Source organism: Apodemus sylvaticus, chromosome 2 (assembly GCF_947179515.1).
Source record: "Apodemus sylvaticus chromosome 2, mApoSyl1.1, whole genome shotgun sequence".
Taxonomy (NCBI): domain Eukaryota; kingdom Metazoa; phylum Chordata; class Mammalia; order Rodentia; family Muridae; genus Apodemus; species Apodemus sylvaticus.
In genome coordinates, this window is record NC_067473.1 from 152,249,929 (window position 1) to 152,276,528 (window position 26,600).

Below are 26,600 nucleotides of genomic sequence, written 5' to 3' on the forward strand. Positions count from 1 at the left end.
TGCTGGAGAGGTGGCTCAGCAGTAAAGAGTACTGCTTGCTCTTCCTGAGGATGCAGGTGTGGATCCTAGCACCGAGATGGTTGCTTAGGACCAGTTTTAACTCCATTTCCATGGGGTCTGAAAGTCTTCTGCCCAGGGCACCAGGCACCCACACATACATGTTCACATATACACATGTAGGGAGAATACTCAGGTATGTAAATAATCCTTTTAAAGAGGAGTATAGAAAGACATTAGTTACCAGGTAAATGCTAAGATTTCCAGATGTATGAATATCATGTGCTATTTTGGTGAGACTGTAGGAGGGCTTAGAATTGACACTATGCCTGAACTATTTCTAGCACTTGCTCTTTATTTTTTTAGTAGTAATATTAAGGATTGGGGATCAAACCCAAGGCCTTGTACATACTAGGCAAATACTCTATAACTAGCTGTATTGTCAGACAAAATCTGTTGTTTATTTTTGTTTTATTTTTTACCTTTTCAGAATCTGCTGGATGATGTAGAAGAATTTCATGAACGTGCCCAGGAGGCCATGATGGATGAAACCCCAGATTCTTCCAAACTCCAAATGTTGATAGACATGGGCTCTAGTCTCTATGTGGAGCTACCTGAATTGCCCCGACTAAAGCAAGAGCTGCAGCAGGCTCGGTGGCTAGATGAAGTAAGACTAACTCTATCAGATCCACAACAAGTCACTTTGGATGTCATGAAGAAATTGATTGACTCTGGGGTAGGCTTGGCACCTCACCATGCTGTGGAAAAAGCGATGGCTGAACTGCAGGAACTCCTTACAGTCTCTGAACGATGGGAAGAGAAGGCTAAGGTCTGTCTGCAAGCAAGGTGAGCACATTTTGGTGACAGTTTTCTCTTTGATAACTTAAGTCAAGGGGTAGAGAGATGACTTGGTGTTTAGAGCACTGCTTGCTCTTACAGGGGATTTTGGTTTACATATCAGCACAAGGTAGCACACACTATTTGTAACTTCAATCCTAGAGAATCCCTCTTTTAGCCTCTGTCACTCCAGGCACACACATAGTACATAGACATATATGTAAGAAAAAATACCCATCTGAAGTAAAAGAGTAGATGAGATGGAGGAACATAAAGCCTGTTTCATCTTGTGTATCTTGTGCCTTTTAACCAATCACTAGTTATCTAATATGGCTACATGTAGAGAGTTTCAGATAAGTCCAGACTATTGTGTAGTGATTGTTGTTAAGTAACTGAAATGATGGGAAATAATATTGTTTCAAGTCTATGCTATTAATACAATTACAAAATCCGAGTTACAGAATGCTCATTGAGGGGGAAGACTGCTAGTTCAGCAGGTAAGAGCGGTGGCTCCTCTTCAGAGGATCCCTGGTTTGATTCTCAGCGCCCATGTGGTGGCTGACAGCCGTCTGTAACTTCAGTTCCAGAGGATCCGAACACAGACGTGCACATAGGCAAAACATCCTTGGAAGCATTTGGTAGGAAAAACTGCAGTGACTTCATACAGTTTTGCTTAGTTCAAAGGGACCTCTGCATAGCCTGGTTATTTTGCTTTGTAAATGCTTTGTAGAAATACAAAGCGATATTTATAGCTTCTGATATCCTAAATATTCAAATAACTATCATCTGTTTGTGACAGTTCATGGAGATGGGAACATTTTAAATGGAGAAAGGGAAATTACTTTAGAATAAGAATCTAGTAATTTTTAAATTAACTATAATTTTCTTCTCAATTTTTTATTATTAAGTCACTAAATTCTGTGATGATTTTGTCTCAATGTTTTTATCTGTCTTTTAACTCTGTTGCCGCTGGCTTAATTGTAATAATCATTATATATTTCCCTTGAGTTTTGTAGTGTGGTGTTTGTGGAGTATGTGCTACATATCACACTATTTCTATATTCTGTGAGGACAGAAGTAAATAAGACCCAAAAGGTCCCGATCCCTATAGAGCTAATATTTCAGTGAGGAGAGAAAGGTAGATAAATGAATTTTAGATACTTTATATCTTGAAGAAAACAAAATGTGGTGGTGTCTGGCCAGGTGACGGTGGTGCATGCCTTTAATCCCAGCAATCAAAAGGCAGAGGCAGGCAGATCTCTGTGAATTCTAGGGCAGCCTAGTCTACAAGTCAAGTTCCAGGATAGCCAGGGCTACACAAAGAAACTCTATATCAAAAAGTAAAAGAAAAAAACAAAAAAAGGTAGCCGTGTAATTTTCTAATTCTGACTGAATGACCTTTCTGAACTGTAACTTAGTACATTTCATCTCTTAGCATTGATTACTATGTCTTCCGTTTGCCATTTCTTTGCTGCTTAAATAACAGCTTTTCTTTTTACTCTATATGAGTTTTGGAAATTTCATGGTTTTATTTATCATCTTTGTGTATATTTATATAACAAAACTTTTTTTATTTTTTAAATGGGTGTCTCACCATCTAGCTCTGGCTGTCCTGGAACTTTCTGTGTAAGCTGGCCTTGAACTCACAGAGACCCATCAAGTGCTGGCATTAAAGCATAAATCAGCACAGTATTCTTTTTTTTTTTTTAACTTTATTTCAGGTTCTTTATTTAACTTTATTTTTGATTCACTTATAGGTTTTCTTTTTCATCTTTCTAGCCATCCACCGTTTTTTAAACCTCTTGGCATTTTGTTGTTTCTGAGCACCCCAGGAGCCATTCAGAAACTGGGCTGCGGCCTTTTTCACTGGTGATCTCTTATTGTTCAGAGACAGGAACTTGTTTACAGTAGTCCTCTTGGATTGCCCAGTATTCTAACTCATAAAATTGTAATCAATAACATGTTTCCTTGGTAAATGCCTCCTGGTTGTTTGTTTGTTTGTTTGTTTTTAGCTAATGCCATTTAATTTTCCCACTTGTCTCCGTCGTGGAGTGGAATTCATGATGATAAGACATTGGCCCTCCTTTAAAGCGTCCCACTGCTTTACATAGTGGGTGTGTGACTGCCCAAACTCTTCTAGTTCATGCTTACTCACTCTCTTTATCTGTTCCTGCACCTACCATACTTCTCCAATCTCAAGGTGAAACCCACCAACTTAAAAACAGATTTTGTTCGTACATTTTCTTTTTTTCACTTTCTTTCATAAGATAATGTACTTGTTTAGAGCCTTGGTTAAAGCACTTTCAAGTCTCTTGGCAGAATTACTTACTGTTGCCTGTGGCTATGAACCTAAAATAATTTGTTCCTAGTTTTCAGTACCAGTATAATTCTTGGATTTTGATGAATGAGAATAAGGTCTTTGTTTTGTTCATCAGTAAGTGAATGGTCAGCATAAATGGGTTTCTGTTCTGTCCTTCCTGTGTCCCTAGCCATGCCACCTCTGATTATTGCATGTATTTTAGAGAGGTAGAGTAGAGGTTGTCTTGGACTCAGTAGTAAAAGGAGCCTGGAGCCTAGACTCATTCTGAATCAATACATCAGGTGTGTCATGTACTATATTCAGTTAGTTTATGAGAAATAAGATAGTTTTCTTGTCTGTAAAATAGAAATAAAGATGGCAGCTGCTTTGTTTGCCTTGTGGGAGAATGATAAGAATTAAATGAGCTGGTGAAAATGAGCTTCTTACACATTGGAAAATGCTATTTTAATTCTTTTAGTAATTGGACTTTTACTTAGTATCTTACTGTTTTATTATTCATTTAGACCACGGCACAGTATGGCAAATTTAGAAAATATTGTGAATGAAGCCAAGAACATTCCAGCCTTTCTACCCAATGTGTTGTCCTTAAAAGAAGCCTTACAAAAGGCTCGTGAATGGACAGCTAAAGTGGAAGCTATTCAGGTAAAGAAATGTTCAGATTAGCCTACCTATCAGGTAATACCTTTTCATAAATAAATTATATAAACCTTACTTCATTAGAATATGCATAAAAAGTGATAAAGTTCCTCTGATCTTAAAATTCAGAATAAATACTAAATATTTAAAGGTTACTAATTTTGATTAGGAAAGTTAATAGAGTTAGATAATCAACTTTTCAGAGAAAGGGGCAGTTATATTTTATGACTATAAATTATTTCACCATTTTTACTCTTTTTGGTGGGGGGCTGTTGTTTTTTTGAGACATGCTCTGTGTAGCTCTGATTGGTCTGAAACTCAGAATAAAGTTGTACTACATTCATTTATTTTATGAGAAATAAAACCATTTTCTTGTCTCTAAAATAGAAATAAAGATGGCAGCTGCTTTGTTTGCCTTGTGGGAGAATGATAAGAGTAGAATGAGCTCATGAATATGAGTTTCTTACACATTGGAAACTGGCCTGGACTTACTGCATAGAGCAGCCTGGCCTCCAGTTCACAGAGATCTGCCTGCCTCTGCTACCTCAGTACTGGCCTTAAAGTCATATGCCACCACTTCTGACTTACCTCCTTGATGATTTTTATGGACTATCAGTCCATCCTTTGGTAGAGTACTGACTTGGAGGCTCTGCGTGAGTAGGTTCTTTTACTAGGACAGCACTTCAGGTTCCATGGCTTCTAGGTTTACCTAGAAGATAATCTGTAGTCAAGGGACAATCATTGGGCTCAGAAGGAGTAAGAACTAATATGTTATTTTGTTGGCCCTTTGGATATCTGAGTGTTTTTATTTGTATGTTTAAGCTAACTCTTCTTATCCTGCTACCTTAGTGATTTTTGCCATTAGTGTTTCATAATAACACAATATCTTATGATTTAAATCATTGTTTAATTGTGTGTATTTGCACCTGAATGTTTGTTTGTGTACCACATTCATGCACAAGCCCAGAAAAACTAAAGGAGGGTTTTGGGTTTCCTTGAACTGGGGGGTTACATGCTATAGTAAGATGTCACGTGGGTGTTGGTAACTGAACCTGGGTCTTATACGTAAGCAAACAATTCTTAACTTCTGAGCCATCTCTCTAGTCCCTTGTCTCTATTTTATTATTGTAAAGAATTGATAGTTAATTTTTTTAATTCATTTATTTTATTATGTATATGAGTACACTGTAGCTGTCTTCAGACACACCAGAAGAGGGCATCTAATCTCATTACAGATGGTTGTGAGCCACCATGTGGTTGCTGGGGATTGAACTCTGGACCTCTGGAAGAGCAGCCGGCTGGTGCTCTTAACCACTGAGCCATCTCTGCAGCCCAATTGGTTATTTTTTAAAACACTGTTTCATGTAGCCTAAACTGGCTTCAAGCTGTGTAGCTACAGCAGACCTTGAACTCTGAATTTATCTCCTATCTTCTGAGTGCTGGGATTATATGCGTACACCAGCAGAAATTCATAAATTTCTTGTCTTTATTTTCCAAGACATGCCAGTGTATCTTTCAAAATAAAATTTCACTCAACCATACTATATCAGTTGTTACATGGATAATCTTTTCCTAGAATGTAATATAATGATTCTAAAAACAGAACAGGGAAATGCTGAAACACCATGTGTTTAGAAGGAAAGTAATCATTCATAGCTTTTATTCTGTAACAAAACAGTAGTGGCTATCCAGTCTAAGATACTGTTTTTAGTCTTATGTTCATAGAAATTAAATTTGAGATTGTAAAGGTAAGATAGATTTCTACACTGCAAAAAAAAGATTCTTCTGTAGTCTGTGATACTCTTTAAGCAGGCTGAAGCAATGGCTCAGAGGTTAAGAGGACTTACTGCTTTTGTGGAGGACTTGGGTTCAGTTCCCAGCCTGCCCTCACATGGAAACTCACAGCATCTGTGACTCCAGATCCAGGGGTTCCAGCAGCTCTATTCTCTGTAGGCACTGTACATGCTACACATACATATTGGCAAGACAGTCTCATGAAATCTTTAAAAAATACTTACTTGTTTCTAGTAGCAAATTCATTCTTAATTTCTAATTAAATTTATAGATTTCTGTTCTTCAGCTTGTCCTTTGAAGTAGTGTTTTATCTTACTGGTTCTTTTTCTTTCTCTCTTTTTTTTGTATTTGTACTGATTCTCTTATTAATTATTAAAAGAGAAATTTCGATAATTTGTTCATTAAAAAATGAATTTCTTGCTGGGTGGTAGTGGCACACATCTTTAGTCCCAGCACTCGGAAGGTGGATCTCTGTGAGTTCAAGGCCAGCGTGGTCTACAGAGCTAATTCCAGGACAATCAAGGCTATGCAAAGAAACAATGTCTTAACAAAACAAAACAAGGGGCTGGAAAGATGCCTCAGTAGTTAAGAGCACTGATTGCTCTTAAACAAAGGTCCTGAGTTCAATTCTCAGCAACCACATGGTAGCTCCTAGTCATCTGTAATGGGATGAATCAGATACCTTGTTCTGGTGTGCAGGCATATATGCAGGGAGAACATTGTATACATAATAAATCTTTAAACAAAACAAAATTTAATTGGGAGGCAGAGGCAAGTAGATATCTGTGAGTATGAGGCCATCCTGACCTACACTGTCTCAAAAATAAATACACTATATTAAATTAATTTTTACTAACTTTTTCGGTAGAAAATTTGAAGTTTAAATTCATTAAAGAGACCCATTTACTTTATTTAAAACAGAAATTAAAACGAATACTGAAGATGTCCCTTACACCTGCCTAAATCTACAAGGCATAGATAGGTTCCATTTCCTTTTTTGAATTAAAAAATGAAAGAAAGCATTAACTAAGTTCCTCCAATAAAAGAATTAAAATTGTACGGATCTACTTTTTCTTTTTCCAGAGCGGCAACAACTATGCTTACTTGGAACAGCTTGAGAGCTTATCTGCCAAAGGACGCCCTATCCCTGTGCGACTTGATGCCTTGCCTCAAGTGGAATCACAGGTAGCAGCAGCACGGGCCTGGAGAGAACGAACTGGGCGGACCTTCCTTAAGAAGAATTCCAGCCATACATTGTTACAGGTGAAAAATAATTCATGAGTGTGCTTTAGCACTCTCAAAGCAGTCAATAAACCACTCCCGGTAGAAATGTTGGTGAAAGGTTCTTTTCGGTTAACTTAATCATTATAATTAGTTTCTGTTCACTAGTATCAGATGTGGAATTAAAACTTGGAGTCTTAGGCAAACTCTTTTTTATTAATCTATGCTGTATCCATAAAAAGCAACCAGCAAATACCTAAACCTCTATCAATAGACTGCTGAAGAATCTTAACCCTCAGAGGCAAATTTAGTTATTTTTGCCTTGAGCAGTTGAATGTCTTTAACAGTAGTTAAAGAGGAGAGATAAACTTTTATATATAAACTTTTTTTGATAGATTTCAGCTTTTATCCTTTGACAGGTTGTCCATTGTCTGAGTCTGTTTTTCTTATCAATAAAATCTAGGAAGTAGTAACTGCTGTGTTGTTGTAAAAGTTTAATTAGATAACATACCTGTGTTGTGGTGACTAAGGGAGAAGGATCACCACAAATTATAGGACAGACGCGGCTACAGAGTAAGATCTTGCTTCTTAAATATTCAAGTTAAATGAACCTTTAGTGTTCCATTAGTGGTTATTTTTATTCTCAAGGGTTTTAATTTTTAAACTAGAGTTAATTTTTAAATATTTGCAGGTGCTAAGTCCACGAACTGACATTGGTGTATATGGGAGTGGTAAAAACAGGAGGAAAAAAGTAAAGGAAATAATAGAAAAAGAAAAGGAGAAGGACCTAGACCTTGAGCATTTGAGTGACTTAGAAGAAGGACTGGAGGAGTCGAGAGATACAGCCATGGTGGTAAGGATCCAAGGGACATTTGCTCTCTGAATGAAAATTTTACGAAGATGTTTGTAGGTTCTTAACTATTTACCTATCTTATTTGTGTGTGTGTATGTATATATGTATATGTGTGTATGTGTGCGCACACACGCACCTGAATGCATTATCATAGTAAGAAATCACCAGTTTATTGATAACAGTATTTTAAAAAACTGTCGATAGTGGTAGTTCATACCTTTCATCCCAAAACTCAGGAGACGGAGGCAGGTGAATGTCCGAATTCAAGTCCGGCTTGGTCTACAGAGTGAGTTCCAGGACAACTGGGGCTACATGGAGAATCCCTGTCTCAAACAACAACAGCAAGCCTCTCTCACAGTTCCCTTCTAGGGTTCAGCAGTAGAGTGTGTGCAGTAAAGCACTGGCAGTGACTTATTCAGGACTTACAAACTATCAGGAACCTGAGAAGTAAAGAGAAAATAAAGATTAGTTTATGAAATATGTAATTGAAGGGGTTTGCATACACTAAATAACTTGATAAGATTCTGTTTGGAGCTGAAGAGATGGCTCAGCAGTTAAGAGTGCTGGCTATTCTTACAGAGATCCTGAGTTCAATTCCCAGCAACCACATGGTGCCTCACAACCATCTTTAATGAAATCTGGTGCCCTCTTCTGGTTTTCAGGCATATATATATATATATGAATGAGACTGCTGTATATATAATGAATAAATAATTTTTTTTAAAGATTCTTTCTGTTTATAAATAATCCAAATTTGAGGCCAAAGAAAATGATCTTCCATTTGAGAGAGCTTGCCTAGTAAGTCAGTCTTGTCAGCAAATAGAACTGGAAATTATTTCAAAATTGTTCCCAACCTACCAGTAATTTAAAAAGAAAATATGCTGGTGGTACATGTGATCTTTAAATTCTAGTTGTTCTTATTTACTGGGTTAAAATGAATTTTACAAGATGCTATTATATTTGATCATCATGATTTCTTCTACATTTGAATGAAATAGAGAGATCTTCCAGAGGAAAGAAGAATGTTTATCTGAATAGAACTTGCCCTTGGGGAATGGGAAACCTTTAGTTACTGTTTATGTTTAGGTTAGACTTTGGTGTATTATTGTATTTAATCCTTAAAAACAACAAAATGTGGTTGGTGGCATGCCTGCACTTTTCAGAAAAACTGAAATTCGGAAAATGTATAATACAGATCAGTGGTCTGTAAGTTCAATAGCTATGCTTGGTACCTAGGGTGCTTGATTTCAAGAAAATATCCTCTTTATACTATACCTTACGTAAAGTACTATGATATGATGTCCATTTCAAAGGTCAGAAGTGTTGGTATGGAAATGTTTGTGTGATAACCCATTTCAGGAAGCTGCCTCTGTACTTTATATGGGTAGTGCTTTGTTATCATGATGCTGGGACTCGGAGAGACGTCCCTCAGTTGCTGTTTTGGGGGCCTTTTAGAAGGATTTCTTTTAATTAAATGCTTGTTGTGTATAGGTGGCAGTTTTCAAAGAACGAGAGCAAAAGGAGATTGAAGCCATGCATTCCCTCAGAGCAGCCAACTTAGCAAAGATGACAATTGTGGACCGCATAGAAGAAGTGAAATTTTGTATTTGCCGCAAGACAGCCAGTGGGTCCATGCTGCAGTGTGAGCTCTGCAAAGACTGGTTCCATAACAGCTGTGTCCCCCTTCCTAAGCCCACTTCCCAGAAGAAGGGGCCCAGTGGGCAGGCTAAAGACGGGAAATTCCTTTGCCCTCTCTGCATGAGATCTCGGAGGCCAAGGCTCGAGACTATTCTGTCACTCCTGGTATCCCTTCAGAAGTTGCCTGTACGGTTGCCTGAAGGAGAGGCACTGCAGTGTCTGACAGAACGTGCCATGAGTTGGCAAGATAGAGCACGACAAGCTTTAGCCACTGATGAACTGTCCTCTGCCCTGGCCAAACTCTCTGTGTTAAGCCAACGTATGGTGGAACAAGCAGCTAGAGAGAAAACTGAAAAGATTATCAGTGCAGAACTCCAAAAAGCAGCTGCCAATCCAGATTTACAGGTCAGCTTCTAACTTACCTTCTTAAGTTTCATGTGATAGTATCTGTTAGTATATAACTCGTAAATTAAATGTATTTAACCTGTTGACTTGGGTAGGAAAGCAATTATAATTTGCCAGCAGTTCTATGACCCATAGTATCTTCTTCTGCATACACAGCTTTGCTTTGCTTCTGCTCAGTGAAATTCAAGTCATTTTAGTAAAATACTGTCTATAAATATTCAGGTAGACTGTAGCATATTTATTTTCTGCTAACCATTAAAGAAGTCTGTTAGCAGCCGGGCGGTGATGGCGCACATCTTTAATCCCAGCACCTGGGAGGCAGAGGCAGGTGGATTTCTGGCAGAGGTCGGCCTGGTCTACAGAGTGAGTTCCAGGACAACCAGGCTACACAGAGAAACCCCCTCTCAAAAAAGCCAAAAAAAAGAGAAGTCTGTTAGCTGCTTTTTAAGTAAAATAGTTGCATTTTGTTGGTATTAAGCATACATTAATTGCCTGTGTTTGTTTAGTCTGTCTGTTCTTCTTGTTGTTTAGGGACACTTACCTAGTTTCCAGCAGTCTGCTTTTAACCGGGTGGTGAGCAGTGTATCATCTTCACCCCACCAAACAATGGACTATGATGATGAAGAAACAGATTCTGATGAAGATATTCGGGAAACATATGGCTATGACATGAAGGTAATTATAGGGACAGGCTAAGGATACCTATCTGGTAAGTTCTGTTTTTAAAACTGCTGCCATCAGTATTTAAGAAATGAGTGTGGGAGAGAAACCTAGTCATATATTTGTCTTGAGTATGTGGTGATGGCAGTTTTTCAAAACTTTAAAAAAAAAAAAACAGTGAAACATTAATATCTTTCACTTGTGGTAAGGTGCCCCTGCCATGGTGATTATGTATTATGTAATATTATAGTTATTTTTTTTCCTTTTTCTTTTTCTCCCCCCCTCCCCCCAAGAAAGAGTTTCTCTGTGTAGCTCTGGCTGTCCTGGAACTCACTCTGTAGACCAGGCTGGCCTCAAACTCAGAAATCCGCCTGCCTCTGCCTCCCAAGTGCTGGGATTAAAGGCGTGCGCCACCACTGCCTGGCAGGTCAGAACTTTTTAAGCTGAAAGCTTTCATTTTTTTAGCTTTTTGTAAATTAAGTGGTTACAATTCTGATAACATCTCTTTGTTCTTTAGGATACAGCCAGTGTGAAGTCCTCTAGCAGTCTGGAACCCAATCTCTTTTGTGACGAAGAAATTCCCATCAAGTCTGAGGAAGTGGTGACTCACATGTGGACAGCACCTTCATTCTGTGCTGAACATGCATATTCTTCTGCTTCTAAGAGTTGTTCTCAAGGTAATTACCCCTGGAAAGGTACAATCCGGGCAAGGTGGTCCATGCTTGGCAGCCAAGCACTTGGAGATGTAGGCTTGAGAGCCCAGGAGTTTAAGTTCATTCCTGACTATCAGATAATAAGTTAGAGGCCAGCCTAGGCTACCTGACCCTGTCTTCATAAAAACAGAAGTGGGCCTGGGAGATGGTTCAACACCAGCTGTGTAAGTCTGACTTCCTAAGTTTGATTTCTAGAACCCTCATACAAATGTTTGATGCAGTGGCATGTGTATATAGTCCTGGTACTGATATAGGAGGTAGGGAATGAAGACAGATATGGCTGGTAATTCTCAGGCCAGCTAATCTGTAGTAAGTAGCACAACAGGAGAAACAATAGGTCACTCAAAAGATGGTCGACTGATTTACACATGCTGTGGCACACGTGTATCTGGACTCATATGCACATAACACATAAAATAAATAAAAAGCAAACAAAAACAGAAAACATAAGGTTTGGAGATGAAGTTCTGTGGTAGTGTTTACCTAGCAAGTGAAAGGCCTAGGTTTGGTCCTAAGCCCTGAAAAAAACAAAATGATATATATTTAGAAAGTAAATTGAGCCGGGTGGTGGTGGCACACACCTGTAATCCCAGCACTCTGGGAGACAGAGGCAGGTGGATCTCTGAGTTCGAGGCCAGCCTGGTCTACAGAGTGAGTTCCAGGACAGCCAGGGATATACAGAGAAACCCTGTCTCGAAAAAACCAAAAAGGAAAAAAAAGAAAAGAAAGTAAGTTGAAACAGAAAAAACATATTAACCCAGATTGTCAACCCCTCTTGAATACATAACCTAGTGAGAGAACTTGAAAAGAAGTTGTGGTTGGCAAAAGCCAAAATTTGTTTTCATTTCTTATCATTAGATGATGACCTGTAAAGATAATAGAAGTATAGAGTCCCAACTAGGAATTTTTTTTAGGTCACATGATTGCATGTCATATTTGTTTGCAAATCTCTGTTAGACCATCATTTACCTTCTACTTGATCAGTACCAGCTGTCAAGGAAGTCACTGATGGCTTAATAGCCACAAGGGATATTCTTTTTGTTTTGTGGAATTTATTCATTTTGGGATGTTCTTTTGTGGAATTTATTTGTTTGTTTGGGTTTTTCAAGTGTGTGTGTGTGTGTGTTTTCATGTAATATTCCTGGTTGGGATTCAGAGCCACTCTGTCTCGTGCACCAAGCTTCCCTTGGTGTAGCCTCTGTTGGCTTTAGATTTACCGCAGTCCTCTTGTAGCAGCTTCCTAAGTACTAGGATTTCAAGTGTGACACTGTAGCTGGTTAGACTTCAGTATTGGGTTTTTTGTTGTTATTTTTGTCTTGTGAGTTTCTCCTTGTTTTTAAGTGTATGAGTGGTATTCTTAATTGTTAGGAACTTCTTTCTTTTGGTGAAGTCTTTCTCACTGATGTTCACTTTTCTCGACCTAGAGAAAATAAGTAATACTTTATTTCACTCCTCTGGAAAATGGAGATTATTTTCTCTATGATAAACTTTTAGGAATTTTATGGATCATTATATTATCAGTTTAGTACAACTTTAAAAATCTTTTTCTTTGTACTAAAATGATGAACTCAGTTATCTAAATTTACTATAAAGGGAGAGGTAAATTTTTTTTCTAAATATTTACTATCGTAATATATGTATACCATTTTTAGTTCTTTGCTTTGTTTCTTGATGTCTTGGGGGAAAGGTTCTAGCACTCCAAGAAAGCAACCTCGGAAGAGCCCTTTGGTTCCCAGAAGTTTGGAGCCTCCAGTATTGGAATTGTCTCCTGGAGCAAAAGCCCAGTTGGAAGAGCTCATGATGGTTGGAGACCTCCTAGAAGTATCTCTGGATGAGACACAACATATATGGCGGATTTTGCAGGCCACACATCCACCCTCAGAGGACAGATTCTTACATATCATGGAGGTATGGACGTCGTACTAACTTTATTAGTGATTTTAGCCTGTCCATGTTCCTTAGTAGTGCTACAATACTGGCAATGGGATGGCTGAGTGGGTAGTAGTTTGGTAGTCATGTTCTCTCATTTAAGCAAAAATATTTGTTTCCTTGTTTTCTTCATTGAAATTTTGTGTAATAATTCTTTTATTTCTGCTAGAGAGAAGGAAGGATTAAAAAACAATTTAGCCAAATATCATGGTTCAGGCTTATAACCCTAAAAACAGGGGAAGTAGAGGCAAGAAGATCAGGTATTCAGTACCATCCTTGGCTACTTTGAAGCTACTCCACTACACAAGTTCTTTTCTGAGAAACACATAAACAAAATAATAAAGCAGTTTAGGGGCTGGAGAGATGTTAGGATTATCCTCATGCTCTAAGTCAGTTCCTAGCCCCCAAATTGGGTAGCTCACAACCACCTGTAACTTGAGCCCTCTACTTCAAAAGCCCAAAACTCACATGCATATACCCACACAGAAACATACACACACACATATACACACATAATTTGAAATGCCTCTTTAAAAAAAAAAAAAACAGTTTTATAACAGTCGCTTTAGATAACTGGATAAATGTTGAAATTTTTAAAAGGTTGAGCTGGGGAATTGCCTGCTGTGCAAATATGAGGACCAAAGTTTGGCACATACCTTTAAAAAAAAAAAAAAAAAGTAGATGCTCTTGGTGGCCTGCCTGTGATCCCAGTGGGTAGAGGCAGAGGTGGGGAAATCTTTGGAGCAAACTAGCTAGCCACACTAGCCAAAATAGTGAGTTCCATGTCCAATAAAAGACTGTACCTCAATTTATAGTTATTGACATCAGCACTCACACCACCCGCACTTCCAAACGTGCTCACAGATAAAAAGGCAAGGAGGAAGTAAAGTTGAACTGCATGAGTTGGGAGACAGTCACATACTACATCTGCATTAGCAGTGTGCATTTCATATTGGCATTTTAACCTCCTTGATCCCCGTTGATCATGCTAGGATTGTAGGCATGAGCAGTCCATTTCTGAATTGAGGGTTGGTATTATTTTCTATTCTTTGACCTCAAAGAGAACCATCTCCTTCTTCCAGAGTCTTGAGAGATTAAAGGTGTACACAACAACACTTGACTTAACCAGTTTCTTACTTATTTTTATTTGAGACAGGGGCTTTAGGAGCCAAGTTTAACCCCAAACTTTCTGAGTAACAAAGGATGACCTTAACCTTCTAATCCTCCTGTCTCTACCTCCCAAGTGCTGGTATTACAGGCACACACCCCCAACATCTGGTCTTACGGTATTTAGAATAATACATTTTGTCATACAAAGAATGTTGAGGGCTGGAAAGACAGCTCACCAGTTATGAACCCTGGCTGCTCTTCCAGAGGACCCAGATTCAATTCTCAGCAACCACATGACAGTGTACAACTGTCTGTAATTCCACTTCTAGAGGATTAGACAGTCTTACATAGACATACATGCAGTTAAAACACCAATGCACATAAAATAAAAATACATAAATCATTTACTTTTTTTTTTTTCCTCCCACAGACAGTGTTTCTCTGTGTAGCCCTGGCTGCCCTGGAACTCATTCTGTAGACCAGGCTGGCCTTGAACTCAGAAATCTGCCTACCTCTGCGCCCCCCCCCCCCCCAAGTGCTGGAATTAAAGGCATGCGCCACCACTGCCTGGCCATAAATTTTATTAAAACAAATTAAAACTCAAAAAAAAATTTAAGATGTTGGTATGGTAGCTACAATACAAGAGCTATCTATCATCCTACCTTTTTTAAGTAAACAGTTGAGTTCTTATTATGTACATTCATATTGTATACAAATACGAACACACTACATTCCTAGACCTCATTCACTCTCAATAAGTAGACCAGGCTACCCTTGAATTTGAAGCAACCCCATTGTAGCTGCCTCCCAAGTCCTGGGATTACAGATATGTACCACCAATGCCTACCTTCCTGTAACTCTGTAATCATCCCAAACAGGAAATCTGAACCATTAAAAAACAATTGTTTCCCCTCCTGTATCTCCTATTTTGGTTTTTGTGTCTGCTAATTTTTTTGTTCTAAGTACCTCACATAAGATAATGACACTTTTAAAGTTTTGTATTAAGATTTGATTAATTTTATATTTTGAAGGATGATAGCATAGAAGAGAAACCATTAAAAATGAAAGGAAAGGATTCTTCAGAGAAGAAACGGAAACGGAAGCTAGAAAAGGTAGAACAGTTTTTTGGAGAAGGAAAACAGAAGACCAAGGAGCTAAAGAAAATAGATAAACCTAAAAAGAAAAAATTAAAATTAAATGTGGACAGATCAAAAGAACTGAATAAATTGGCCAAGAAGTTAGCAAAAGAAGAAGAGCGAAAGAAAAAGAAAGAAAAGGCTGCTGCCGCCAAAGTGGAACTTGTGAAAGAGAGCACCGAGAAGAAACGGGAGAGGAAGGTGCTGGATATCCCCTCCAAGTACGACTGGTCGGGCGCAGAGGAGTCTGACGATGAGAATGCTGTGTGTGCAGCCCAGAACTGCCAAAGGCCGTGTAAGGACAAGGTGAGGTGCAAGGGTTCATTGACTGCTGTGACGGGCTAGAGCTAGTGGGCGCGGAGATGTATATATGATGTGGTAACAGTATAGTTGGGATTCCAGAATTTGGACTTCAAACATATTTTTTTATACAGTTTTTGTAAACCATTTTAATTAAGCTCCTTAAGTATGCATTGATGGAAGAAGTTTTTAAGTCATTTACTAGAAACATACAGAAGTGTAGAAAACTTACTTGACATCCTGGCAAGCACTGTACTTCTCACATATAGTGTCCAAGTCCATCCTCAGTCCATCCTTTTGACCTGAAAAGTCCATCCTTATATTCTTATTCACACTCTAGATGAAAGGTGCTCTCTTAATATCTACTTAATAAGATACACTCTTAAGTAGAAAGTGATGATTTTTTAGCAGTTAATTCAGGCTCATAATGTTATTGTTAAAATTTTTCAGCCTAGGCTAGTAGATGGCTCAGTTGTTAGAGGTACTTGTCACCAAGTTTGACAACAGGAGTCCAGTCCCAGAACCACATGATATATATAGAAAGCTAACTTCCTCAAGTTGTCCTCTGACCCCTAAATATGGACTGTTATGTATATTGCAAATACAAGTAGTAACTTGGTTAGTTGGTTGGTTGGGTGGGTTGGTTGGTTGGTTGGTTGGTTGGTTGGTTGGTTTGGTTGGTGGGTTGGTTGGTTGGTTGGTTGGTTGGTTGGTTGGTTGGTTGGTTTGGTTGGTGGGTTGGTTGGTTGGTGGGTGGGTGGGTGGGTTGGTTGGTTGGTTGGGCTGTTTTGTTTTGTTTTGTTTTGTTTTGTTTTGTTAGTTTTTCGAGGTAGACTTTCCCCTGTGTAGTCCTGGCTAGCCTAGATCTCACTCTGTAGATCAGGCTGGCCTCAAACTGAGAACTCCACCTGCCTCTGACTCTTGAGTGTTGGGATTAAAAGTGAGCACCACCACTGCTTGGCTCATGTAGTACCTTTTTTTTGTTGTTGTTGGGTTTTTTTGTTTGTTTGTTTGTTTTTTGGATTTGGTTTTTTCTAGACAGGGTTTCTCTGTATAGCCCTGGCTGTCCTGTAACTCACTTTGTAGATCTGGCTAGCCTCAAACTCCGCCTGCCTCTGCCTCCCATAGTGCTGGGATTACAGGTGTGCACCACCAACACTCGGCTATGTAGTAACTTTTTAACCCTAAATTTTAAGTACGGTAATTCAGTGTTGGCTATTTTTTAAGTGATGCTTTCATTAGTTTCTGGGAGAAATGGACAGACTTTATTGGAGAAAAAAATCAATTCTTTAGTGATTGAAGACATCTTTTATTCTTCCTATCAAGAATACTAGAAAGGAGTTATTGTGGTGATACAAAACAATTCTGCACCTGGAAGGCAGAGAAAATGAGGATTTCAAGTGAAAGGCCAATTTGAGCTACCTAAATTTTAAAACCAATTGAGATAATTTTAAAGGACTAGGGAGACAGCTCAGTTGTTGAAGCTAGCATGTAGGATTCTGAGTACTAGAACCTATGTAAAAACTGGGCATAGCAGCATTGAGCTGCAACAGTAGCATTGAGGTAAGGAGGAGGACGACAGAGGTGAGACAGGAGCAGCCCCCAGATTTGCTGGCCACCACCCAGCCACTTGCTGGGTTCCAGGTTCTAGGATCCCGTCTCAAAAACTGCAGGGTAGAGCATTAGAGGAAGGCTCCTGATATCAGTCAGCCTCCTGCTGTTAGACACAGTTTGTAAATTTAAATGCATTCTCACACCATTTTGATATTTAGAATCTTACTAGCTCCTCAGTTTGAAAATAAAGGATAAATAAAACTTTCTTGAAAGTTGTACCCCACTTTGTGAATTACAAACTTAACACATTTTTAGAGCCTGAAAGGGACCAAGAAGTCTCTTGTTCTAGCTTCTTACATTTACAGATGATGATCTGAGCAAAATTACAGAACTAACTAGTAGCAGAGTCACAGAACCAAAGGCCAGCCCTGGTCTTCGACTACTCCAGATTCAGGTTCTGTGCTAAGCCCCCAACTCAATTCTTCATTCATTAACCAAACGGGCCAATGGGAAGTTAGCTTTTCCTCTTTGGCTGTGAAACAGCAGCAAATGAGTGCTCTTAAATCCTTCTTCTATCTTCTTTGCTCTTTAACTGACTTTCAGTAATTTTAATACTAGCAATGTGTCCCCCTCCTCTTCCTTCAGCATGCAAACACTGCAGGCACCACCACTCCACTCACTGTACAATTAAATATAAATTAACTCATGAAAAAAAGAGGGCACAGTCTGTGAGAGCACTTGGTAACAGGAAAAGCTATGTAAGTGTGAAGAGGTGAGATTTGCTCCTACCATAATTGATAGCTATGGGTACATTTTGATAGAACATAGATTTAGCTACATATTTTGGGAAAATGTTTAAAGGTGAACATTATGTTCTTCCCTGACATTAACTTACATAAAATAAGATCTATATTATATTTCTTTGTTTAATTATATGCCGATTATTTCAGATTATAAATATTTCATCTCCATTGCTATTTTGCAGTTTTTTTTCTGGCACTAGTTTACTAAATTAAAATTTTTCATTGGGCTGTGGTGGCGTACACCTTTCCAGCATTCATGAAGCACCAGAAGGTGAATCTGCATTAGAGGCCAGTATGGTCTATACGGGAGTTTCAAGACAGCCAGGGCTGCACAGCGATCCTTTTTTTATTTTCTTATTTGTTTTAAAGTTTTTCCAACTTTCTTAATTTATAAATAAGTATCCAATGAACGTCTGATGTACAACTTCAGAATAAGAAAAACACCTTTTTTCAGGCTTGTGAGATGGCTCAGTGGTTAAGAACACTGATGCCTCTTCCAGAGGTCCTGAGTTCAATTCCCAGAAACCACATGGTGGCTCACAACCATCAGTAATGAGATCTCATGCCCTCTTCTGGTGTGTCTGAAGAGAGCAGCAGTGTACTCACATACATAAAATAAACAAATCTTTAAAAAAAAGAAAAAAGAAAAAAAACACTTTTCAGGAAAATAATATATTCTTTAAAAATCATGCTGAATGGCCCTTCATCACTTCTCCTATCAATAATGGATATTATTTTTTCTAAAAATGGATTGAGAAAACAATTTTTAAGATTGTTTACTTGAACGTAAACAATCTTCAGTTTCAAAATAGCCAACAAAGATTAAGGAAAGATAACCTCAAAGTAAGGTGAAGGTTTCTGAAAGTATATTTCTTCCATCAGCTATGAAATTTGAGCTGAAATTAACTTTTAAATCGTGATAGAGTTATGTTTGTTAATGCTTTAATCTAGAAGCTTTTTCTCCCTGAGGTCTGCTCCTGTATCCTAGTTTGGTCCTAGGCAAACTGGAATGGTTAGTCAAAATGCTTAGAGTGCATAAATTGATAAAAAGTAGTAAACTCAGACTATCACTAAATATTAGTTTTCTTTTCTTCTTCCAACAGTTTCACACTGTAAGGTATACAACAAAATACAAGTTGCCAGGAACTTAAGTCTGAGTATGAAATGATACAACAGAAGGTCAAGCTGTCATTATTTCTGCTCCTCCATTTCCCTCCCACTTCCATTCCGTTACTTCTCTGTCTTGATTGTGCTGGGGACAAAACCCAGATCCTTTAAGCTGCTCTAGGCAAGCATTCTTAGCACTGAGATTGTAGACACCCAACCTCAATATATGAATGAATGTTTGTGTTTGTGGAGGAGGGTGTACATTCGCTAGTCAGGGCAATAGTGTGAGTTCTCTGCTTCTACCAAGTGGAGTCTCTTAGAAGGCAACTCAAGTTGTTGGGCTTGGCGGCAGTGTTCTTACCTACAAAAGATCGCTTTGGCCCTATTTCTCTTTTGAACAGGACAGACATGAAGACAGTAACCTATTTGTTCTATTTTAGTAGCTTTTTACTAGTTAATCTGTCACCTCATAGTTGAGACACCTGCCACCATGCTTGCATTTTGGGGAAGGTTATTATTTTTGTAGTTTCCTAAGCAATAAAGTCTTTTCCTCTAATGGGGGGGTGGGCAGGGTAGGAGGTAATGATTAGAATGTAGTATTCACTTAGCCAGATTCTATGGTTTTGAACGTTCACTCACCATTATAGGTTATATAGGTCACTGCCTATCAGAATTGTCTGGACTCAGTTGACATTCTGAACTTTAGTTTGGTTTGTACTCCTGTGAGCCTTTTCATACAGAAGTACAACTTAAGTTGATTGTTAATAAAGAAATTGGTGCATGAAGGATATAATTTCCTTACTTGAATTATCAGAGTAAGTTGTTATATAACCAGAAGGCTGAATTAGAATCTGCACAAATGATTGCCCACTTCAAGAAAAAATTTATACATTTATTTATTTATTTATTTATTTATTTATTTATTTATTTATTTATTTATGAAACAGTGGAAGAGCTAGGATTAGGAAGGTACTTCTAGTCAAGATCACAAAAGAGAAAATACTGCCTTTCTTACTTGAAAGAAAATAATAGATTTAATTTTTAGAAACTTGAACCCAGTGGATACATTGAAAAAATAGATTTAAAAACCATAGTTTTAGCCGGGCAGTGGTGGCGCATGCCTGTAATCCCAGCACTCTGGGAGGCAGAGGCAGGCGGATTTCTGAGTTCAAGGCCAGCCTGGTCTACAGAGTGAGTTCCAGGACAGCCAGGGCTACACAGAGAAACCCTGTCTCAAAAAAACCAAATCCAAAAAACCAAAAAAAAAACCCAAAAAACCAAAAAAACATTGTTTTTGTTTTTTAGGTAGCAGTTACATCTGACTTGGTAACTTTTTTTTTTTTTTACTGTGGACTAGCATAAATAAAGACCTGATTAACTTAATAGGGTTAGAGGTAGAAATGAAGGAATCTGTTGACATAGGATCTCAAATCCCATGAAATGCTGGTCATTTTTCTAATTCCCTTACAGGCTCCAAATACCCAAAACCACTCATCTTCAGTTCAGCAGTTATAAGTGTCTGCTTTCCTACAACTCCTTTATAGTTACTTTATTCCACAGCCTATTACATCCTAGTTTTTCTCTGGTTATAGCAGGTTCTTTTCTTTATTTCTTTGGGCCAGATCTGGGGGTGGTGTGGGGGGTTCTGTTTAGTTTTGTTTGAAACAGGGTTTTCCTATGTAGCCCTGGCTGTCCTGGAACTCACTCTGTAGACCAGGCTGGCCTCAGACTCTGAGATCTGCCTGCCTCTGTCTCCTTAGTGCTGGGATTAAAGGTGAGTACCACCACTGCCTGGCTATTATCAGTTTCATAACTGTGCTTTTGCTTTTTTTCTGAGGCAAAACATCCAGTTATTAACAAATGGAACTTAGTTTGTTGGGAATAATTAAGTTGCACTCAATTTACAGGAAGCAGTATCACAGACAGCAATGGTCTGAAATACATTGGAATCATCTAGAATGTCTTAAAGTCCACACTAGTTCTTGGAGTATGTACTTTCCTTTGCTTAATAAACTTACAACTTTGCCACAGTGATCCCAACACTCTGGAGGCTGAGACAGGAGGATCTCAAGTCTGAGCCTGCCAGAGTGCTATACTAAAAGATGAAGATGAGGCTAACCTAGGCTACACAGTAAGACTACATGCTTAGGAGGGAACACCTAAAGAATTTAATTACAGAGGGGACAGAACGGAGAGATCTTTAAGAACAATACAAATATTGAAGAATGCTTAGAATAGAAATGATAAAGATTAATAAAAACCAAATCACAATATTTTATAAATAATTTTTCTATCTTCTATTATAAACCCAAAACTTACTGACATGACTGTTGTTTTACAAGCTATCGAAGCATTTTAAAACCACTCATTTTCCCTAAATAAAACTTATTTACCTAGCCGAGGCCTCCTTTGTCCTTCTAGCTGTGTTAAGGGACTTCTTTGATCCCTTCATAATTTTTTGCTCCAAGGTCTAATAAAGCTTATGATTTTAAGTGGCTTCCTGTATTGCCACCACAATGACCAGCCTTTGTATTGTGAAGGGGGATGCCCGTTACTTTGTTATCTTAATGATCTTGTCTGATAGGACATTAAGTATAAGGTCACCTTCCGAACAGAAAAGCCTGAAGTTGCACCACTTTCCTACTTTACTGTTAGCGCCAAGGTTTTAAGTCACCTTAAAAGGTTTTAAGTCACCTTTCGTGCCTCCTCTAGTCACTGTAGGGTCTGAAGGATCAGTGTTTGCCTGGCATCTGCCGCTGACACCTGCCACTTTCTCAGACTCATTTTAAACCCCAGAGTTAATCTATTGACCTGTGTCTTTGACTGTTGTAATTGGTTAACTTGTAAGATTTGACCTCTGATATTTGCTAACTTTTTATAGGGAGTTGTATTTGTAACGGAAGAAGAGAAGAATAAAAAATAGTAGTTTTAAAAGTGGCCTATGTGACTGCTTTTCTAAAAAGGTATTTAATGCTCTTAGTACTTTGGCTTATCTCTTTGAAATAAAGCTAATCCACAGGATTGCCTCACATTGTTGTCCTCTTCCTTTCTTGATTGTTAATTGCATTATTTTAGAGCCTAGAAATTGTTAATATTAGCTAAAACTACTTGGCTGCTCTATTAGAAGTTTCTTTTTTGTTAAGTATTCCCCAATCATGTTTCTGCCTCACAAGGAACCCCAGGTATTCATGAGGTAATGGAGTACCTAAGAGGCCTAATTTTGTGGACACACTATGGTAAAATATAATTTGGGGGTATTAACTTCTGAGCTTCTTTCTTTGAAAAATAACCCCATAAGAAGTCATATCTATCTCTGGATAGCCCAGTTGTTTGCTCTTCTTAATTCCAAGAAAGTTCTCTGGTTTGCTTTTATTCTGGCCTTACTGTGATGATGCTAAACATTTCCCAATCTTTATCTCCTACAGGTAGACTGGGTGCAGTGTGATGGTGGCTGTGATGAGTGGTTTCATCAAGTTTGTGTTGGTGTATCCCCAGAAATGGCTGAAAATGAAGATTACATCTGTATAAACTGTGCAAAGAAGCAGGGCCCAGATAGCCCAGGCCAAGCACCACCACCTCCCTTCATAATGAGCTACAAACTACCAATGGAGGATCTTAAAGAGACCAGTTAGCAGATGTTTGGTTAGCTTGCAGCATGGGGGGAAGTGGACCACATTGAGACTTTACTCATCATCAGAGTGGTTCTGACCACTCAGAATGTTGTTTCCAAAGATGGATGGACTTCAGAAAAAGTCCTCTTAGTGCTGGCTTCCTCTCTGCATGAATTGTGTGGGCTCCATTCTCTGATCATCTGTGCAGAGGTTGTCTTCTTTAGTGCAGCAGCCAAGTATTTCAACTCTTGACTCCTTTGAGTATGGTTTGCTGAATTAAGGTCAGGGTCTAATGGAACTCTCAGGAGGCTGGCATTAACACGTTGATGTGCTTAGTGAGGCTTTCAACCAACTGATCCCAGTTGTAGAAGGTTACAACCTACAGGTGGTACCACCAGAAGGCTCTGACTGTTTGAATCTCTTTAGTTAGGATAATTGGACAGGAGTCAGAACACAACTCTGTAATTACTGACATTTATGCCCTACTAATCCAGTTAAGAGAAGCAGGCCAAAGTTTTCCCTTCTAGAAGTCTTGGGGTGGCAGTGCAGTGTGTAACCTCTGCTGCTTGTGCTTATTTATACCATTAAGAAAATCCTCCAAAAGAGCCCCTCACTTTGCTCAGGAGGATGTCAGCAGGTTAGAACATTTGACTAGACTGGATTCTGGGAAGAAGGGGTTTTTTTTGTTTTATTTTGTTTGTTTTTTTCTTACTTCAAGGCAAATAGCCCGTTGGTTTGAGAAGCCCGTCTGGGTCTGTGTTTTAGAGAAGAAAGGTAGGTACACGGATCTGGCTTTCTGGAGGGAGTAGGATGGCTAATGGGAACGCTGTACTGAGCCTCGGTGATGCATGCCTATCTGGGACACCTCATTCACAAGTATTCCAGACTCCACCATGCTCCACGCATGGCCATGAGCAAGACTGGCAGATAACAGCTTTTGCCTTGCAGCCCTAACCCCAATGCCTGTAGTTTCCAACATGGCCCCAGCAGATGTTGATGAATAACACCATGGCTTCATCAGAGGATGTGGGGCTGTAGGTCCTCTGGGTGTGAAGCTGTTCTAGTAAATCCGTTTTTAAAAAGAAAGACTTGTTTTTACTTTTTTCTAAATGTCTCTGACTACTGACTGTTCTATAGATTATTTTTCCTTTTTTGATATACATATATGAATATAGATATATATAGATATATATATATATTTACTGTTACCAGCAGTGTATGATAGAGTTTGAGCATCAGAAATCCACTTGGGAGCTTGCATTTTCTTTCTGCTTTTTGATAAAGAAATCCCATTCCTTCCTTGTAGTACAAGGAGTTAGCACTTCCTTCTCCATTCTCACCTAAACATATCTTCCACTTTTCTTCTATTCAAATAGATAATATATTTCCTCTATGTTGGGACTTATCCCTGTCTGTTGGGCAGCTTGGTCTTATTCTAGTCAGTGCTGAATGTTTTGTATGTTTGAAACTATGGTGCTGTGCCCCCCCTTCCCTGTCCCCATTGGGTTCTGTGTTCTTATAAAGATTTTAGGCGGACTCTGTAAACTCCTGCTAAAAGGGGACTAATATATTTTAAAGGACAAAAAGGTTTTCTAAAAATAGTGTTTATCTTCACTATCCTTTTTTCCTTATTTTGGTTTAAGAATCTTCAATTTGACTTAAACTCATCACTTGCCCTGTTAAAGGGGGCATTGAGCAAACCTAGAAAGTTTGTAGCCTCTGTTCCCCTTTGCCCTAGTCTCTTAAAGAAATGTCTTCTAGTAACTAGAAGTGAGATGTACTGTCCAGTTACAGACTGTGTGGGTATGAGGGTTACCTCAAAAGGCATCTTAGGAAAAGAAAAAGTTTTCTTACAAAACCCCTTATCCCAAGTGCTAACCAGGCTTGACCCTGCTTAGCTTCCAAAGTCAGATGAGACATACACATGCAGGTGGTACGGCTATAGGTACAACGTCCAGTTTCTGAAAATGCTTACTCTGGTTTATACTACCTACTTTTTGGTCTCTTCGCTTAATGTTAAGTAACATATCTTGACCAGTTATGTTGTTTGAATGTGTTGCCGATTTCCATCTCAGTGTGACTGAGTTAAGATGTCAGTAGTGGTTACAAGGTTAATTAAGTAAATAGTTAATTTCACACTTTCATTTTGCCAAACATGAAGAGTATCACTTAAGAATTTTATTTGGTTATTGTTATAATGACAAAAAAAAGCACAATATTTCTTACCTTTTAGTCTTTGTAAAAGACTTGAGATACTTGTGGTTTAAAATTGAGTATACGCCAACCCTTCAGAAATTTACAATGTGATAGAATCTGAGAATACATTTTAAAATTTTGATTTTCCTTCCAATTAACTACTTTTCCATTAACTGTGTTATCAGTAGTAAAGAATAATGAGGATACTGAAAGGTGACTGAGTAATAATTTGTGTTCTTTGTACGGTGTTCGTCTGTTGGAGACCTCAGAAATAGGCAGTCTGTACCTGTGAATAGCTGCCTGTCATCTTCTGATGTTTTGAAACTTTTAAATATATAATTTAATTGATTCATGTGGCTCTTCTGTAATTATTTGAAGAATTTGATTTGTCTTAACCATAGATTTAGACAAAAACTCAAAAGACCATAAGGGAGGGGCTGGAAAGATGACTCACTGGTTAAGAATACTGGCTGTTCTCCCAGGGGACCCAGGTTCTGTTCTCAACACCACATGGTGGCTCACAGCCATCTGTAATGTCCTCTTCTGGACTCCAGTAGCACTGTACACATGTGATACACAGACATCTGTTCTGGAAAATACTCAAACACAAATACAAGTAATTAAAATCTTTTTTTAAAAATTTAAGGATATAAGAGAAACTAGCACTCTACCCACAAACTAAAAACTCTAGTTTGTGAGTTAATGAAATAAGAGTCATCTATTTAAGGAAAAGTAGATGTTCAAATGTAAAGCTTTGTTTCACAAGAATTACAAGTAACTCCTTTCTTCTGTATTGTTGTTTACATTTTGTATTAAAACTTGATTTATATTTCTCTTTTTGCCTTCTCAAAGTTGTAGTTCTTTGTTATTAGGTTTTTTTTTTTTAATATTTATTTGTTTCATGTATATGAATACACTGTAGCTGTCTTTAGACACACCAGAAGAGGGCATCTAATCCCATTATTACAGATGGGTGGCTCGAGCCACCATATTGTTGCTGGGAATTGAACTCAGAACCTCTGGAAAAGCAATTGGTGCTCTTAACCACTGAGCCATCTCTCCAGCCCCGATTATTAGATTTTTAATTTAAGCATTTAATATTTTTTAAACTATTTCTCAACTGCCTCCATTATAAATATTTTGACAAAGGTAACAGAATGTAAGAGTTGAAAGTCTGCCTGGTGTTTTGGCACACATACTAAATCCTAGCACTTGGGAGCCAGAGGCAAGACTTTTAAGACCAGTGTAGTCTACATAGTGAGTTCTACACAAGCCAGGGCAACATAATAAGACCCTGTCTCAAAAAAAAAAAAAAGTAGCTAAGTCTTTGATAATTGTTCACAGGGAAGGTCATTTAGAATTCTTTAGAATTACAAGTTAACAATAATTGCTGGTCCCTAGTTTGGGGAGAAGAGGCATCATCATCCTCTCACAGATGTTTGTTTCACCTCCTGGTGTTGCTGCAGAAGCCATGAGCAATGGCTGCTGTGAGCCAGCTCTGCCCGTCTGACTCCGACTTGAGCCTCAGCGAGAATATGAATTCCTGTGTGTCATACTTGGAAGAGCCGGAAGGCAAACATTCAATCTGTGATTTCCCATGACCTGAGAGGAGCATGGCAGACACTGCCAGATTCTTTAGAACGACATGATTTCACTAGTCCTTCCCTTCCAGCTCTGCCCTTTGTCCTCAACAGGGTCCAAGAAGTATCAATTTGTTTTTCTTAGTTTGCTGGATACAGTTCGGTGACTATGAAGAAAACTGCTTGTCGGCTGAATATGG

The 26,600-nt window shown here is 38.5% G+C and overlaps 1 protein-coding gene across 1 annotated transcript in view; it reads left to right on the forward strand.

Moving 5' to 3' along the window:
- Window positions 1-25,168, forward strand: part of Kdm5a (lysine demethylase 5A) — a 71,055-nt gene extending 45,887 nt beyond the window's left edge. The window contains exons 19-28 of the mRNA XM_052174742.1: window positions 488-843; window positions 3,658-3,796; window positions 6,668-6,847; window positions 7,497-7,658; window positions 9,150-9,701; window positions 10,233-10,376; window positions 10,879-11,038; window positions 12,762-12,982; window positions 15,145-15,555; window positions 22,439-25,168. Of these exons, the coding sequence (XP_052030702.1) occupies window positions 488-843; window positions 3,658-3,796; window positions 6,668-6,847; window positions 7,497-7,658; window positions 9,150-9,701; window positions 10,233-10,376; window positions 10,879-11,038; window positions 12,762-12,982; window positions 15,145-15,555; window positions 22,439-22,645 (2,532 nt within the window). The 3' untranslated portion in view covers window positions 22,646-25,168. The remainder of the gene's footprint in view (window positions 1-487; window positions 844-3,657; window positions 3,797-6,667; window positions 6,848-7,496; window positions 7,659-9,149; window positions 9,702-10,232; window positions 10,377-10,878; window positions 11,039-12,761; window positions 12,983-15,144; window positions 15,556-22,438) is intronic.
- Window positions 25,169-26,600: the final 1,432 nt, after the last annotated feature.